This window comes from Vidua macroura, chromosome 5, assembly GCF_024509145.1.
Source record: "Vidua macroura isolate BioBank_ID:100142 chromosome 5, ASM2450914v1, whole genome shotgun sequence".
NCBI lineage: Eukaryota > Metazoa > Chordata > Aves > Passeriformes > Viduidae > Vidua > Vidua macroura.
Window position 1 is genome coordinate 28,315,338 of NC_071575.1, and position 16,481 is coordinate 28,331,818.

At 38.5% G+C, this 16,481-nt stretch overlaps 1 protein-coding gene across 5 annotated transcripts in view; it reads left to right on the forward strand.

Annotated features, from left to right (window-relative positions):
• The window catches only part of BRAF (B-Raf proto-oncogene, serine/threonine kinase), a 76,359-nt gene that overhangs the window by 16,370 nt on the left and 43,508 nt on the right, over positions 1 to 16,481 (forward strand). For 4 of the 5 annotated variants that reach the window (XM_053978509.1, XM_053978511.1, XM_053978510.1 and 1 more), the window contains exon 3: positions 10,893 to 11,156. In XM_053978509.1, coding sequence (XP_053834484.1) covers positions 10,893 to 11,156 — 264 coding nt within the window. Of the gene's footprint in view, positions 1 to 3,740; positions 3,785 to 10,892; positions 11,157 to 16,481 lie in introns of those variants that run through there. The other variant, XM_053978513.1, reaches the window with a different exon arrangement.

The following is a 16,481-nucleotide window of genomic DNA, read 5'->3' on the forward strand; positions in this document are numbered from 1 at the left end:
AGAAATGTCAAACCTCTTTGTAGGGGCCAGGGGAGAGAAGATTGTGTTTATAATGGAGAAAGTCATGCTGTGTTAAAAGCCAATATATACACATGAAAACATTTTGTAAGACTAACTTTGCATTTAAAGCAGTTGACTTCCCTTTTTTGTCTTTGAAAAATTGTCATGTATAATCAAAAAATTGCGTTAGTAGAAGGGGATTTCTTACAGAAATAGATAAAATTGTGGGGTGGAGTAAAATTTTTAAGCTATTTTGAATTTGTAAGCTAACTACAAATTCATAGTCTGTATTTTTTCATCACTCCAGATTCATAGAGTTGCATTGACATAGGACCATTAAGAGCTTAAAGAGCTGCATGCAAAAGTTACTTCTGTGAGGAATTGAAGGGGCATCATGTGCTTCAAACCTGCCCTTTTTGTGTTTCCCTCAAGTATTGAAATAACTGGAGGTCAACCAGATTTCTTTTCTAGTCCTTTTATTTGCAATTGCTACCTAAAGGTACTGGGTAATTAAAAATAAAGATATCATTATTTGAGGTACTTCTAGCTTTTATCTTAATATGTCAGAGCAGGGCACTAGGTTGATTAGACAAATGTTGACATTACGTCCTCCTGAACAGTTAAGGTCAAATGAGGCCCTTGGTAGTTGCTTTACTTATTGCTAATGTGAAGTGGGAGTATTAAATCAGTGCTATCACTGTTTTATCCACTCTGCTACATTTAACTCACCTCTGTTTTCACAAGGACCAGTTCATTCCATATGTTTGGGTTTATTATTGCCACATGCAAGTGGGTTTCGTTAGATTGTGTATCAAACTGCAATAATAATGAACTTCGTCTATACATATACATCTATAAGTCTGGATTGAAGGTAGGGAAGTTGTTAGTTCAGCTGTTTGTCACTTGCTTTTATTGAAACTAAAACCAAGATACATTACTGGAAGCTCTGTGCTTGTTCTGTAGGTCATTGATAGGGAAAAGAGCATTTGCAGTCATAAATAGGTACTGGGAAATGATTATGACAGCATGAAGAGTAAGTCTGAAATAGTTGGTGACCACACACCATGAATCTGAAAGCAGATTTGCAAGTTCAGTGGATCCATGTGCCACTGAGATGAAGCTCCAGCTCTGGCTTATCAGTGGGGCAGGGCAGCCCCGTGAGGCAGAGCAGGCTGTTCCTCTGCTGCAGTGAGTTCCACTGGATCATGAGCATGTCTTGGGACAGTGCTGGTCCTGGCTGGGAAGCCACAAGCCATTGGGTGGAAGGTGAAAGGGACTGACATTGTGCTTTTGCAGTTGTTATCCCATAAGACAGTCCTGTGGAAAGAGCCCACCATGGTTGAAATTAAAAACTTATTCTTCCCAGCTCTTTGCTATGCAGTTCCTCTGCTTCCTTTGTTTGGGTACTTGCAGTACTGGCAGTGACTAAGCCATGACCAGTCACTATCCTGCAAGGAAACTACCCTGGTTTTTTTGGATTACTTTACCATCCAGGTAGTAGTTTAAACCTGCTCATGATGAAGTTGGTGACCTGTAAAGCTGTGGTTAAAATTAGGAAGGGAAAGAGTTTGCAGCTGTGAGCCAAGAACTAGAAGATGGGGTGAGAGAGGAAAGGAACTTTTTATTTGGATGGTCACTAGCATAGATTAGATCATCCTCAGATGCATTTATCAAGGTGAACAGGATTAAATGCTGCAAACCATAATTTGTTTAGTGTGTAGACTTTCTGTGGTAGAACTAAAGTGTGAAAGGCAAAAAAAAAGAAGAAATCTATTGCTGAATGCCAGATACAGTTAGAGGCAAGATTACTCTTTGCCTTTGACTGTTAATTTCAGTCCTGCAGCAGTTGTCTAGTGTGTCCTTTCTCTGCCTTTCCCATATTTTGGCTTGGTCAAGATAGGGCTTGCTTTCTGTTCTCAGCATTTACTTGGCAGCAATTTTTCTGAATCTAACCTGAAACTGCTGGAGCTCATGTTTTGACTTCCTGTATTCCATCACTTGTCAGAGAAAGGACCAGAAAAATTCTGGTTGCAGTACAGAAGAACAAAGCTATGTGTAAAAAGTTTTGAATGTAGTGTGATAAAGTGTGAAGGAACATGTTTGCCTCTAAGAAATACAGAATTAAGAAAACATAGTAGTTTTAAAACAAATAAAAAATGTCTGTCTGATGTGTTAGAAATAGCAAACTTGCCATGTACAGAATTAGTGTGTGATATGGGGTCTGGGGCTCAAGTTCTGTACCTGGGTGTCATCACTGACTTCTCTAGAGGGCTGCTCTTTCCCCTTAAGCCTTTATGTGTAGTCTGTGTCTAGGTCTTGATGTGGTCTGTGTAGTCTCACCAAAACGCTTGGGTGGGAAGGTAATGGAACTCAGATTCCATCCATCATCTTCTGATCTTTCTATTTTTATGGCCTTGCCAAAGACTCATTTCTGGCTGTAATATAGTCCTGCTTTTATCCAGAATCTGTATGAATAATTTTGCTAGTGTGTTACTTGAACTGCATCACCCTTCCCTTTGTTGCCTTAGATTCATAGAATGGGTTAGGTTGGAAAGGATCTTTAAATGTTGTCCAGTTTAACTCCCCCTGCAATCAGGGGTCATCCAGTTTAACGCCCCTTTCAACCTAACCTTGAATGTTTCCAGGGATGGGGCATCCACCACCTCTCTGGGCAACCTGTGCCGGTGTTTTACCACCCTCATCATAGAAGTTTTCTTTCTTGTGTCTAGTCTGGACCTATGCTCTTTTAGTTTAAAACCATCAGCCCTTGTCCTGTAACAGCAGGCCCTACTATAAAGTCTGTCCCCATCTTTCTCATAGATCACTTTAAATATCCAAAGGCCCTTTAACTATTATAGGCTGAACAACTCTAGCTCTCTCAGCCTGTCTTCATAGGAGAGGTGCTCCAGCCCTCTCATCATCTTTGTCACCTTCCTTTGTACCCTCTCCAACAGGTCATTGTCCTCTTATGCTGGGAGCCCAGAGCTGGATGCAGCTCTCCAGTGTTCACCTCCCTTGACCTGCAGGCCACAGTGCTTTTGATGCAGCCCAAGATATGCTTGGCTTTCTGGGCTGTGAGTGCCAGCTCATGTCCAACTTTCCATTTGCTAGTACCTGTTCTGTAGGGTTGCTCTCAATCCCTTCATCCCTCAGCCTGTATTGATTAAAATCCTTCTCCTGCTCTGACCTCTTTGCATCTTCCATAAAATGTGAGTGACTCTTGAGGACTCCTTAAGAGAGTAGATTGTGTCTCTTGATCATCTCTTGATGTTGCTATCAGCAAGCATGTTCTCTTCTTTTAGCAAAAATCTAAATTAGCAAAAGCTAAATGCTAGGTATGCATCTGCAAATGAACACTTTTGCTTACACCCATATTGCCTTTCACTAGATGTAAACATCTAGTTTTATTGTAATGCTTCCTGCAAAACCATGGCTATTTTTATTCTTCTGACAAGTTTGACAGCTATCCATCCATCTTCCAGTGTGTAGATTTTCAGTATCATAGATTGTTTGGTTCTTTTGTACTCCTGCCTGGCTTTACATTTTTAATTTACTGCACTTCTCACTGTCTGCTCGGGTTCACAGAACTTGAAGCACCCTGTACACTGGCTCCTGGCCTGTGTTGGAGCTGCTTCTGAAGACCTGTCAAGTGAAGTTGTGGTTGAACCCGGTGACAATATTGCATTTCAGTTAAAAGTGGAAGGAAGGGTTGGGGAGAGCAGAAGCTCATGAGAAAAGCACAGAATTCAACAAGAAAATAATTCTGAAAATTGAGCATTCAAAGGTTATAATAATTCTTTTGTGCATCGAATATAAAACATACATCTCATTTAAAAATAAAAAGGAATTTATGCCTTAGTTACCATTGCTCAAGAAATACAAGCTTTGTTTCTGTGTTCATCTGAAAGTGAAGACAAAATTTTTACCCCCCTCAGATTTAATTTTTTCCCAATTTTAGGAGAGGGTGTCAATGCATTTTACATCAAAAGAACTTCAAACTGACAGCTGTTGTTCCAGCCATCATTTCAGGTTTCATCAACTGACTACGAAAGAGGAATGCTTTTATTGAAATATTGAAAGTGATTGACTTGTGCTGTGTTGAATTCAGCATATATTTAATTATTCCTGCAAGAGGGGATACTCAGATTTAGAGGTGTCTCCTGGCCTTGATCCATCACTCCTTGGTGATGGTCTTTTGAAGGGGAGCGTGCAGCAGGGGGAGTAGAGCAGAGCATGCAAGCCTGGGTGGAAAATGCAGTAGTGTGAAGCGTGAGGGCAGCAAGTTGCTTCCCCTGGTCCTCCCTGGGCAGGAAAATTAGGGCTCAGGAGGGAGACCAGAGCTGCAGAGAGACTTGTGAGTATGTGTCTAAGGTACATGGGGAGGAAACAAAATGTACAGAAGAAAGAAAAGAACATTTGTCATTAACCGCACCATTCTCTTCTAATCATTATAATTAGTAATAGCTTTGGGAATCTTGTCAATGTTCTCTAATGTGATGGTAAGAAAAGCTTTTCTGTTTGTTCTGTCTGGAAGAAAGAATAAATCTAGTAAGCAATGACTGTATTAAAATCCAAAAATGGCTTGTAGCCAAATTTCCTTCTTATATAATCTTGGCTTTTAACTTTTCCCATTTGCTGTTTGTGAGCTCAGCTCAAGCAGACCCGTGGAAATCACTGTCAAACCACAGAATTCTTTGGGTTGGAAGCAACCCTAAAGATCATCACATCCCAACCCCCCCTGCCATGGGCTGGGAACTTTTCAGTAGATCAACCTGCTCAAAGCCCCATCCAGCCTGACCTAGAACAGGGATTGGGTATCCTCAGTTTCTCTGGGCAACCTGTTCCATGCAATGGAACAATTCCTCACAATTTCTTCCTAATAGCTAATCTAAACATGCTCTCTTTCAATTTAAAGCCATTCCCCCTTGTTCTGTTACTACATGCCCATGTAAAAAGCCCCCCTCCAGCTTTCCTGTAGGGCCCCTTTATGTGCTGTAAGGTCTCCCTGGAGCCTTTTCCATGCTGAAGAACCCCAACTCTCTCACCCTGTCTTCACAGGAGAGGTGCTTCCAATATTTGAAATAACTGCTTGACTCAGTAGATATAGAAATACTAATTTTATTTTTATTTTCTCCTGGAAAATAGGCTGCAGGAGCTTCTCTTCTCTCACCCTTTTTGGAAGCACTCTGTATCTCAGTAGCTGAAAACATCAATGATTTTTGTCTTCCCACATAATTTCTTACTGTGTTATATCAGTCCTTGAAGTGCTGTTTCCCAAAATACATAGTTTGTGACTCACCATGGAAAAACCCTTTTCCTAAGGGTTTGTCTAAGCATTGTAAATATTGGAAATATTTAGTGCAAAGAAGGTTGCTATTATGATACTGGGAAAACCTGGGATTCACTTAGCAAAAATGGCTAAAATATGCAGTTGTGTATTCTTTAGGGCATGCATCAAAATTTATATTTCTTTTGTCTCTATCAACAAAATACTGCTGAAAAGGTTAAGCTGAGTTAGGGAAAGGAGAGAAAAGGTCTGTATATTTGTAACAAATACTGTGTACAAAATGGAATGGGTTGCACAGACCCAGGCTGGCCAGAAGCACTCAGCTCAAACTTAGAAGGGGGAGATCATATTTAAATGACTTAATCAGATTTTGTTAGGCTTTATAGACTCTTTATGACTGTTCAGGGAGGTCTTATCTATTTCCCAACTCTTGTGTGTCCTTTTTGCCCCATAGTCATATGTACAGTATTACCTGCCAGCACTTACGTGTAAGAACTGAAACAGTATTGGCCCATTTGTGTGTAAATTGTTGTCTGGGATGGGGTTGAATTCTGGGCCTGTTGGTTACTTAGTTAACAGTCCAAAATTAAGCTGCCAGGTCTTTTGGGGTTTGTTTGGTTTGGTTTTTTGAATTTGGACTCCACACAAAATGAAACAGTATGCAAATTTATAGAATTATAGTGGTATCAAAATAAGTTTTAGAACTTGGTCAGCTTTCTAATATGGTCTTGAAGGAATCATTCTCTTTCTTACTCCTACTCTTGGAAGCAATTTAAAATGAGAATTGTGGGGGTAGAGGTATGTTTGCCCCTAGCTACTGTGATTTTTATTTTTTTCTTAGCTTTCTCTTTGTCTGAATGTGTTTTATTCAGAGGCATTGCTGTTCCCAGTTTTGAGAGTTTGGCTGTTGAACATCAGGAGAGTATGTAATTTCTTATTCCTGTATATCTGAAGAATCCATGCAGGAGGTCAAATTAGTTAATTAAAAAAGATTACCTTTTTGCTGATCTGAAGTATGCTTATTGAACAGCATGCAGATACAGTCTAAAATAGATCTTGGTGATGAATCTCAGCTTGTTCCAGACTGTGGGATTCCAGGAAAATGCTAACGCTGCATATAGACGCTGGGAAACCTGGTGGCCCTCTGGGGAATTTCAGATTAGTTTTTACCAGCCTCCTAACAGATGCTGCTCAAATATGTTGGACCAAATCTGGAGTATCTAAAGTTAGACTAAGTACAGATTTAGGAGTCATACTAAATGAAGAAATAGTGACGTGTGTTACTGTCTATCTTCAGCTCCCATTTAACTTAGTGGGATTTGCGTTTGATCAACAGCCTAAAAGGTCAGACATCTTTTAAATAGAAACACAGTTTCAAACACCAGGAACCTGTAGTCTAGGCTTTTGAGTCTTACAATATGTGGATATTACCTAAAGTTGATTGAGGAAGAGAGAGAGCATGGCAAAAACGGTTTTCTGCTTGAGTTTGGACTGGTGTTCTTACCAGATGTAGTAGAGAGCAGAGAGAAGGAGAAATCATATTTTGCTACTTGGATTTCTCACAGATTAATTAAAAAAAAATTAACTTGTTGCTTTTTATTTCCTTAGATGATTTCACTAGAATGTAGTATGTAGAATGTAGTCATGGCCCAAGGAAAAAAATTTCAAATATAATATAAATTATATGTAAGAAAAGAAATGCATATTTTTGCGAAAATCCTTTGTCCTCATCAACTGAACTCTTTTGGCACATCTGCATAACATCTCTCAAATTCTGTTGACTTCTGAGGTCAGTTTTTATTTTGTCAGTAGATTGCAACATTTAAGAAGTAACTTTAAGGCTGCTGCTCCTGAGTATATACAACAGTTAAAACTGCAGAATATATACAGCAGGATAAGAGAGCAGTTGTATTTTGGCATGTGTGCACATTGAATATAAACATACCATCTTGTAATGCTTTAGTTGGACATTGCAGCTTATCAGGCCTTGATGCGTTTTACTTAGCTGAAGTCTCAGGGCTGTTCTCACATGTATGGGACTACTATATGATGTGCAAATATACTGATATGCAATATAATTAAAATTCACTTTTTGTTCTATTTTTAATAGCCACAGGATTATGTGTAGATAGACAACTTGTGCTGATTTTAATCTAATGGTCAACTTTTCAAATTGAAAACAACTTTGTGAAATGAGACTTGGTAAATTCACACCTAGCTGGGAGCAATCTGAGCTGTAGTGACCCACTCTCACAATACCAGCAGCAAACTGCACACGGGGCTGCAGCAGCAAATGAAGAGGCACCCATGCACTCATTACTTGTGTGGCTGCTTTGGGGTGGTGTTCAGCAAGGGGAAGAGAACCTTCAGGAGGAATCTGCAGGCTCTTTCAACCTAAAGAGAGAGTCAGAGTCACTCTTCCCAGACCTGCAAACGGGGGAGAGACATTATCACAGATAGTGATCATCCAGTTAATTTCATAAGAGACCATTCTTCATCATGAGTGTGGGATTTGCACTATAGAACTGGCTGCCCAGAGGTTGTGGGCTCTTCTTTCAAGACTTGCAAAGCTTGCTTTGGCAAGGCCCTGAGCAACCTTATTGAACTTAAAAAGTATTTCTGTGCTAAATGTGTGTTAGGACTAGATGTCTTCTGCAAATATCTTCTGACCCTTTTTTTCCTCTCTTCTCATTCTGTATCAAGGAAGATTTAAGTTTTATGTAGAAAATTACTCACTTCTTAATGGGGACATGTAAACTGATTGGATTGCATCTAGATTTCCTAAACTCTTCCATCTGAAATGCCTTTAGAATCCTTGATTTAATGATTTGTTTGAATATTCATCTTAATATTTTTCATGGTATTGATTCTGTACAGACTTAGTTTTAATCGTTTTAGTTTGTTTTTGAAAAACATAGTCAGAAATCAACCTCATAGTTGACCCGGTGAGCCTTGATGGACTTGAAGGTTTGTGTAGCTCTTGATGCTTGTCTGCTAAGGTGGCTGTGCTACTGCAGGTCAGTTTAGTAGACAGGCCAAATCTGCAACATGATCTTCCTTTTAGCCAGAAATACTTGCCATAGGTCAGCTTTGCTGATGTAACTATCTTTGAATTTAACTCTATAGAATAATTCTGTCTTGACTTGGTGCTGTTGTCTTTGTAAGGTCTATTGGTGCTAATCATCAGACAAAACTGTTTCCCCAAAGTACTTAACCTTTGTGAAATGAAATTTTATTGGAGATAGGCTGTTTCTGCTGCTCCTTTTGTATAAGAAGAATTTATTTTTAAAAGAGAAAAATGTATTTAAAGTCTAGCAATGCATTTCTAGTTCCTTTATGTTTTACTTTGGGAACTTCTGCTATAACACCGAATAACTGTATGGTACTTGAGAGCTTTTGTTCTCAGAAAAAATACAGAGCTTTTTGCAGAAATCAGTGGTATAGAACCCAAAGCCAGCTGCAGCTCCCAGCTTTCCATACTCATTGTTTCTTCTCTTAAGAGAAATCATTTGACTTTGCGTTTGCGTTAGTGACAGATTGAGCTGCCAATGTAAGCATTGTAGGATTGAGTATTTTGAAAGTTGTGTGTAGTTTTGTGAAGGAACTAAACCCACAAGTGTCCGGAAGCAATGTAATGTTGCGTGTGTTTGAATAATATTTTGCAATGTTCATGAGAAAGGGAAGTAAGTATTTAGAACAGTATTGGTGAAATGGTAACAGTTTATATTTCCTAATTTTTGTTTACTGAAAATAATTCTTGACACATGGAGCTTTTACTCAAGTTTCCATGCAATGTTCATCCTGGAAGTAGGAGAGACACATGTGTTACCGTACAGCCAAAAAATGCCATTATTTATAGTTGGGTAATCTTTCAGTTTCCTTTTGACAGAACAGTTGGGTAAGAGTGAAAATGTTTGTTTTAAGTCTCAGAGTTTGGGGTTTATTTGCTAGACATCTTCAGTTTTTAAAAGAAATATTAAATAATTCTCAGTTTCTTGCAACTAATGTATGTTTATCAGAAGTGGAAGCCATAAAATTTAGAATTTGTATCTGTGGTGTTCACCCCCATTCTTTAAAATGCTTTTTCTTTCTTAGTCGTCACTGTCCAATTATCATTTTCTTTGTTAATAGGGTGGGGATGATGACACATGTTGAACATAGGTCCATCCTGGGAGGATGCTAAGCTTTCTTAAAAAGGGGGGGATGAACCACTGTTTACACAGCAAGAGCAGTTTGGATTAGATGAGCCTGCACATTTAACCTGGAGAAATAAATTCCTAATAAAATGTAGTACTTGTGACCGCACTAGTAAAAGTTGGTTGTTTTTTCTTTTTATTCTTTTCCACATGTAGATGCTGCAGACTATTTGGTCAGTTCAGTTCTCCTGTAACTTTAATTAGCAACAGTTATGAACAAAAAAGTAGGAAAGCAAGTAAAATAAGTAATTTTTAAAAAACAGAACCAGAAAGTATTTTTCTTTTGTATAAATATACTTGAAAATATCACTGAAGACTTTATGCATATTGGTATGGATCTTGCTCTTGCTGTAGAGAAAAGCAGAAAATTCCATTCCCTACTGCTTACATGTTAGGTTTGGAAACTGCTTACATGTTTGTTTCTTCTTTTCTGTAAAGGTCTAAACAAGATCTGAACACATCAGTTAACACTGACGTGCTTATGTAGTGTGAAACACACATTGCTTAACTGATTGAGGTTTTTAAAAATATTCTGCTAATTTATATACTGAAGAAATGGTTCTAATATTTGATATAGATCAAAATTTTCTTGTTACAAAGTTGTGCATTACAAACTTTAAAGAAAAATATATACTGATTATGTATTTGTTTTCTAGATCTTGGCAATAATGTTTAACTTGACTACATTTAATAAAGACTAAATGGGCAAATGTAATATTGATGTTTTTGTTTGTTTAAGAAACTTGATCTGTTTGATTTAAGAAACTGATGTGTGTAATTGGGTTTTGCATAAACATGCTGAACAGATGTTAAAACTTTCAAAGGATCACTTTTGTATGGTTATGGATGGCTTTGAAATGGGCAAACTGTTGTATTCTATGTGTTGTATTCTAACTGAAAAACACTTTTTGTACTATTGGATATGAAAGGATAGTGCCAGAGGTGAAGGATAGTGAACAGCGAGGAGTCAGATACAAATGATAAAAAGCAGGTTTGAACTTTCTCTTAATTATTGCATTAGAAGTATTTAACTGTCATTCCAACAGAACGATAAATGTATCTGGAGCACAGTAATTCAGCATTGCAGCTGACAATATTGGTTAAAGATTTGTCATTTTTTTAAGTGGTTGTGAATTAGAATCTTCAGTGCAAGTGCTTTGAAACTGTAACTTATGATTTCTTCAATCCTTTTCTTCATTTAATTTATTAAAACATTACTTGTTGGTTCAGAAGGTTTAACATTATGTTCTTCATCGTATCCTGAAAAATTTGACCAGACCTTTTTGTTCATATTCTTGGGAAATTTGTATTAGTTTAGGAAGTGTTTCGTTTCACATTTGTTCCGAATTTAGATTTCTGGTTTTGTCTGAGGCTACTACATGATTAAAACAGCTGCTGTTCCTTCACAGGCCTATGAAGAGTACACCAGCAAGCTTGATGCTCTACAGCAGAGAGAACAGCAGTTACTGGAATCCATGGGGAATGGAACTGATTTCTCTGTCTCCAGTTCAGCTTCAACAGACACAGTTGCTTCATCTTCTTCCTCAAGCCTCTCTGTAGCACCTTCATCCCTTTCAGTTTATCAAAACCCTGCTGATATGTCACGGAATAACCCTAAGTCTCCACAGAAGCCTATTGTTAGAGTCTTCCTGCCCAACAAGCAAAGGACTGTGGTGAGTCAGTTTCTATTCACATACTTGTAACCTCAATATTTCCTGTATCTCTCTCCTGCTGTATGCAAAAGTTAATTTAAGAGCTGAAATATAGCTGGGTGGAGGTCAGAAGTGTCATGATCACAGTGCTCTGCTGCACTCAGTTGTTTTGATCTTTTGAATGTTTTTGACAGCATTAACTCAAAAAGTCCATTATAGCAATAATATAGAATACAGAACTTTCAGGAGTTTTGTAACTACGAAAATAGTTCAAGAAATATTTTCTCAAATCAGTTTTATTGGATAAACAGTAATTTACCGTTTTACAATAGATAGGGATTATAAGCTTTATTTTTTTTCTTATACAAAACTCTTGATTAGTTTAACAGGGCAAGATGGAGGAAGTATTTTCTATGTTTTCAGAGTTACTAGAAGCATTGAATGCTTTAGAGCAAGAACCAACCTCTTGCAGCTTAGAAGGGCTATGCAGAATTGCTTGGGGTTTTTTTTCTTTTATTTTTTCCTCCCCACTCACCGTGGTGAGCATTTGTGTGGAGACCATGATGATGCTTTCAGGTCTTGTGTAGAGAACTGGTTAGGAGAGGGACATAGTTGCAATTAGAGGGGTCAAGAAGTGTTGCCCACAAACAGCTTGAAACCTGGTGTTTATCAGTTTTGACAATGTTACAGTGATTCCTGATATCATGGAAGAGTAGTTCACTTTTTGCTGCTAGAGAAAGGATTTTTTTTTTTGTCCATTAAGAGCTGCCAAGTGAAGAGCCTTGATATGTCCTTTAGAACAATACACTGCAAACTGTGATACATGAAATTATTGACAAGCCATAGTCTAGGGTCTCTTTTGCAAGGTGGTACATAATCAAAATTTAGCAGGGGAGCAGTGTTTCCAGAGATGGTGGGAAATGAATGGACAAGAATTGTCCACGTCAAACCAGGACATACTGCAGCAGTCAGTCAGGTGTCAGCTATCTCTGGATTGTTACTGTCTGTTGAATTTGAGTTGCTGGTAAAAAGAAGAAAACATCAACTGAGTAGTTCTGGGTGTTGGACCATGTCCTCACCCCTTCCCTACCACTTTCCTTTCATCCTTCCCCCACCTCACTGAGCAAAAGACTTACAGTGGGAACAACATTGGAGGGCAGTTGTTCTCACCTGCTTTTTTTTTTTTTTTTTTTTTTTTACTATTGCTTGATTGTTCAAGATATTGATGAAGATGCAAAGTAATATTTGGGTTTTGACTTAAGAGAGTGGAAGTTTAATGTAGCCTGTGACCACTGTGCACAATGTACAGTGTAAAGCCAGGTGATTCTGTTGTCTGCCTGTTGAGGAAAGTCTAAGCATACAGTACTACCCACAGAGTGAAATCTGGAGAGAAGGTCCTGGATTTTGGAGGCTGCTGTTCTGTCCCACCCTGTCTGGCTATTTGCAGTCCCTGTCATGGGGCTCATAAGTTGGTTTTGTTTCTTTCCTGTAAAGGATCACAGCATATCACTTCCTGCACTTTCTGTGCATTACCTATTTTGTCTTTTCTATGTGTTCTCCTGTCCTCTAACCCACATAGCGTAATTCACTCTTATTCTTTCTCCCTCATCTGCAATACTCTTGTTCTGCTTCTTTGTCTCTCCCTTTTTACCTCCTCCTAAATCCTGTTTTATTTTTCACAGCACTAGATGCTCTTTCTGGACTATGGAAGGCAAACTGGTTTAACTTGGGTGTAGTCAGGGAGAGACTCTTGGTTCTGTACCTAGCTTTCACTATTTGGACACTATTTGCCTTACAGGTCCAGATCTGCAGCTAGTTTCCAGTTTGTTTAGGTTCTTTTTATTTCAGTTTTACACACAGCTTGGATCAAGTTGCGTTACTAAGTTGAACTTCTTTTTCTTATTTTCTTTTTGTATACTAATAAAGTATCTCTGGTTTAGAGCTGAGAAATTGTGCTTATAGGAGCTCTTGAGTGTGGAGGTTATTGGCCTTGGAGCTGAAGTTCATGTCTCTGAAACTTGAACCACTGATCATTTTTATTGAGAAAGTCAGGAATTTCTTGTATGGCAACTCTTAATGTAATGACTTTGTTTTCAGTATTTATTGATCCTACATGTAGTCTGTTGGAAATTAAGGAAATGCCAGGAGCAACCACAATTCAGAAGGAACTGCAGCAGCTTACTGAATCCTGGGGTGCATCAATCACAGCATCACTAAATAGCTGGGAGAGGTGATTCTCCTCCTCTACTTAAGTGTGGCCTTACCTTGAGCACTGTGTGCAGTTTTGGGTGCCGTGATGTAAGATTGCGTGATCCACAGTGCAGTTTTAATGGCCAGCAGTCAGATGATGGGTTACTAACCTGAAAAAGCATCCAGCATTTTTCAGTGAACACTGAGACTGCTTCCTTCATTCTCTCAGTGGATTGAGAAGTGTTGAAGTCAGCATTTTGATTCAGCTGGCTGCAGGACAGGGTTCAAAAGTAACTTTTTTTTGAAAGCAAAACCAAATAGTTGGCTTGGTTAGCTGGAGGGGAATCAATGAATAAGTAGTGTCAGAAATAAAAGATTGTTTTCCTTGTCCTGGGCCTAGAAAGGGATGAAGAGAAGTTTCTTTCTCTGAACAACCTCCTAGAAGAAACAACAGATTGTTTTCTTCTCTGTGCTGGGGTAATTTTTATCCCCTATGATGCAGAGAGAGAAACATGTATACTTGTTTCCTTAGTGGCTTTGTTCAACTGGCAAGTCACACACCGTTTGGAGAAGCATTCCACACAAATGTCACTCAGATAAATCTGTGCAGGTGGGTTTGTTCATTTTGTTCTAGGCCAGAGAGAAGGCTGCTGAAATCATAAGGATACAAGATGGTGCAAGTCTACCTGTGATGAAAAATTGTTTTGTAGAACGAGCTGATGAGACTTATTCAAGCAGTGGCAGAATTTAGGAAAATACTAGTTTCAAGCTTGTTTGGGTTAGGAATCTAAACGTCTGTGGTATGCATAGTAACAAATCTGCTAATTAAGGGAGAGCTTTTGGAGGTGGAAGGAAAGTATAAAAACTCTGATATCCTGCTGGTTGCCAGAAGTCTGAGAGATTATATTACATGCTAAGACTTGGTTTTGATGGAAGGGAAGTAGTCTTGAATGGAAGTAGATGATATCTACTGGTACGATTTCTGAGAGAATGCATGGAGCCAACAGGGAACACAGTCTTGGGCATTCTTAATCGTGGTGTGGATTAGGATTTTTTTCCAAATTGAATGATTGAATGTCCATGCAGAGAAAGGAGACAGAAGACAGTGCTCATGCAAAGGAACAGGAGTAGACATATTCCTGGTTGTTGAGAAGGGACAGTAATTCAAGGAGAATGGCGATTATCAACTGATGCAGAGGTACAGGACAAATTGGATAACTTCAGATTTATGTAAGAGAAAGAAGACATTGAAAAAGTTTAAAATGAACTGAAGAAGTTTGGACAATGAGCATAAAAAGCTTTCTGTGAGTGTAAAGAATACAGGAATATGGTATTTGCATGTAGGGCAAGATTTAAGCATTTTGTGGGATTGTTTAGAGTTGTGTGATTTTTATTTTTTTCCCCCCTAATTTTTTTCTTTGAGGGTTGGGGGAATGATTTTTGAGGACATGGGTAAACTATCTTTTGCACATCAACTTTTAACTGGTAGGTTTGGGATAAGGAAAAAACCTCTATTTCCAGTTGCAAGAACAGTTCCAATTTTTGCTCTGTGAAAGCCGACAAAATAGTTAAAATTATTTAGAGATTTCTCCAGTTAGATTGCTTGCTCACTGAAGACTTTAAGGCACTAGTAAGAATTTTTAGACAGTTCTCCCATGGCCCATCAGGTGAGGCTGGTTTCCTCTCTTGGAGGAAAGCTTCCTGAAACATGTAATGGAGTAAACATTTTGTGGGCATATCTGGAGTATCTCTCTGTCACAGTGAATGAGCACAAGAATAGATCAGGCATGTATGATATTTTCCATGAGTTATCTTCCAAATTTGAGTTACTTGTCACTCAGGAATTGTATGAGTTTAAGTGTTTTCTGTTTGGAAGCCCTCTGTTCAGCCTCCATTAAATGCATGCTATGGATACTAGAAATTTGTGTCTTGTGGTTAGAATTCCTTGGGCATGGTTATGTGGAGCATGAGTAATCATGTTCTGTGTTGGTCTTTAAATCTGCCACATGCTACTTTATTCTGAGTGAAATAAGGGCTTCTGAGAAAAGCCATTTAACAAGAGGCCTGGTATAAAAGCAAGTAGTTAAAATTGGTTATGACTCTGAAGAGGATCAATATTAGGATGTTTTTGATGTTGTAGTGAAGTCCTAGTAAAAGGAAAGAATGAGGGAATTCTAGGAAAGAAGAGAATGCAGTAAGAGGGCTTCTAACTCAAGTACTTTATGAACAAGATCATACAACTTGAGGAATAGCAGCCCTGAATGATTTTGATTACCCAGGAAATCCCTTCTGGACAAGTACATAGAGTGGGGGGAAAAAACAGTCTGAAAGCAAATGAGTTCTCCTGAATGATAATATGGAGCATGGAAAGTTACAGAAAACAGGGTTTAAGTGTAAGAAGTGATGGTCATTTGAAAGGCATCAGGTAGTGATAGGTCTTGTGCTCCATCTCTGTGGTCTGTTGCTGCCTTCTGCACATTACCAGCTTCCAGAGAAAATGTTCCCTTCATGTCTTCTGGCCTTCTTGGTGGAGTGAGGGTGTTAAGGAGTCTCCACTGCTCTCCACAGCTACATTTATAAAGGATCCTTACTCACCTCCAGTGCCCTCTTTCTGTCAGCATGAGCAAGGTGTGGATTTAGTCAATTTGAATTCTATTTCTGTCTGTAGTGGTCTGAGTGGGGACAGTGAAGCAGGGGGAACAAAAAAAAAAATAGATGTTTTACATGTTTTGGGAAAGCTTGGTGGCCTCCAAATATTTCAGTTGTCTGCAGATTCTTGATAGGATCAAATCATTGTGTGTTATCAACCACCACAAGGTCAAAAAATTTCCATGGTAGCTTCTAAACCAAAAGTAATACTTCAGGTAACCAAAATAGTTACCCTTTTTTTATGTTCAACTACAGAATATTGTGGAGGTCTTGATTGTTCTTTGTTTTCCTTTATTTTGACGTTTAAGAGCAATTGGAGGTGCTTTGAGTAAAAACTCAGCATGAATCTGGGCCAATAAAGCTTTTCCACTTGGTTTTGTGTTGGTATGCTTCATATGCATCTCATAGTTACAGCTATATTCATGGAAACTTCATGGAAGTTTTCCAAATGTGAATGTGAGACTGAGTTTTTAAAAGTGACAATTTGTATGTGAAAGAGTTAAAGAA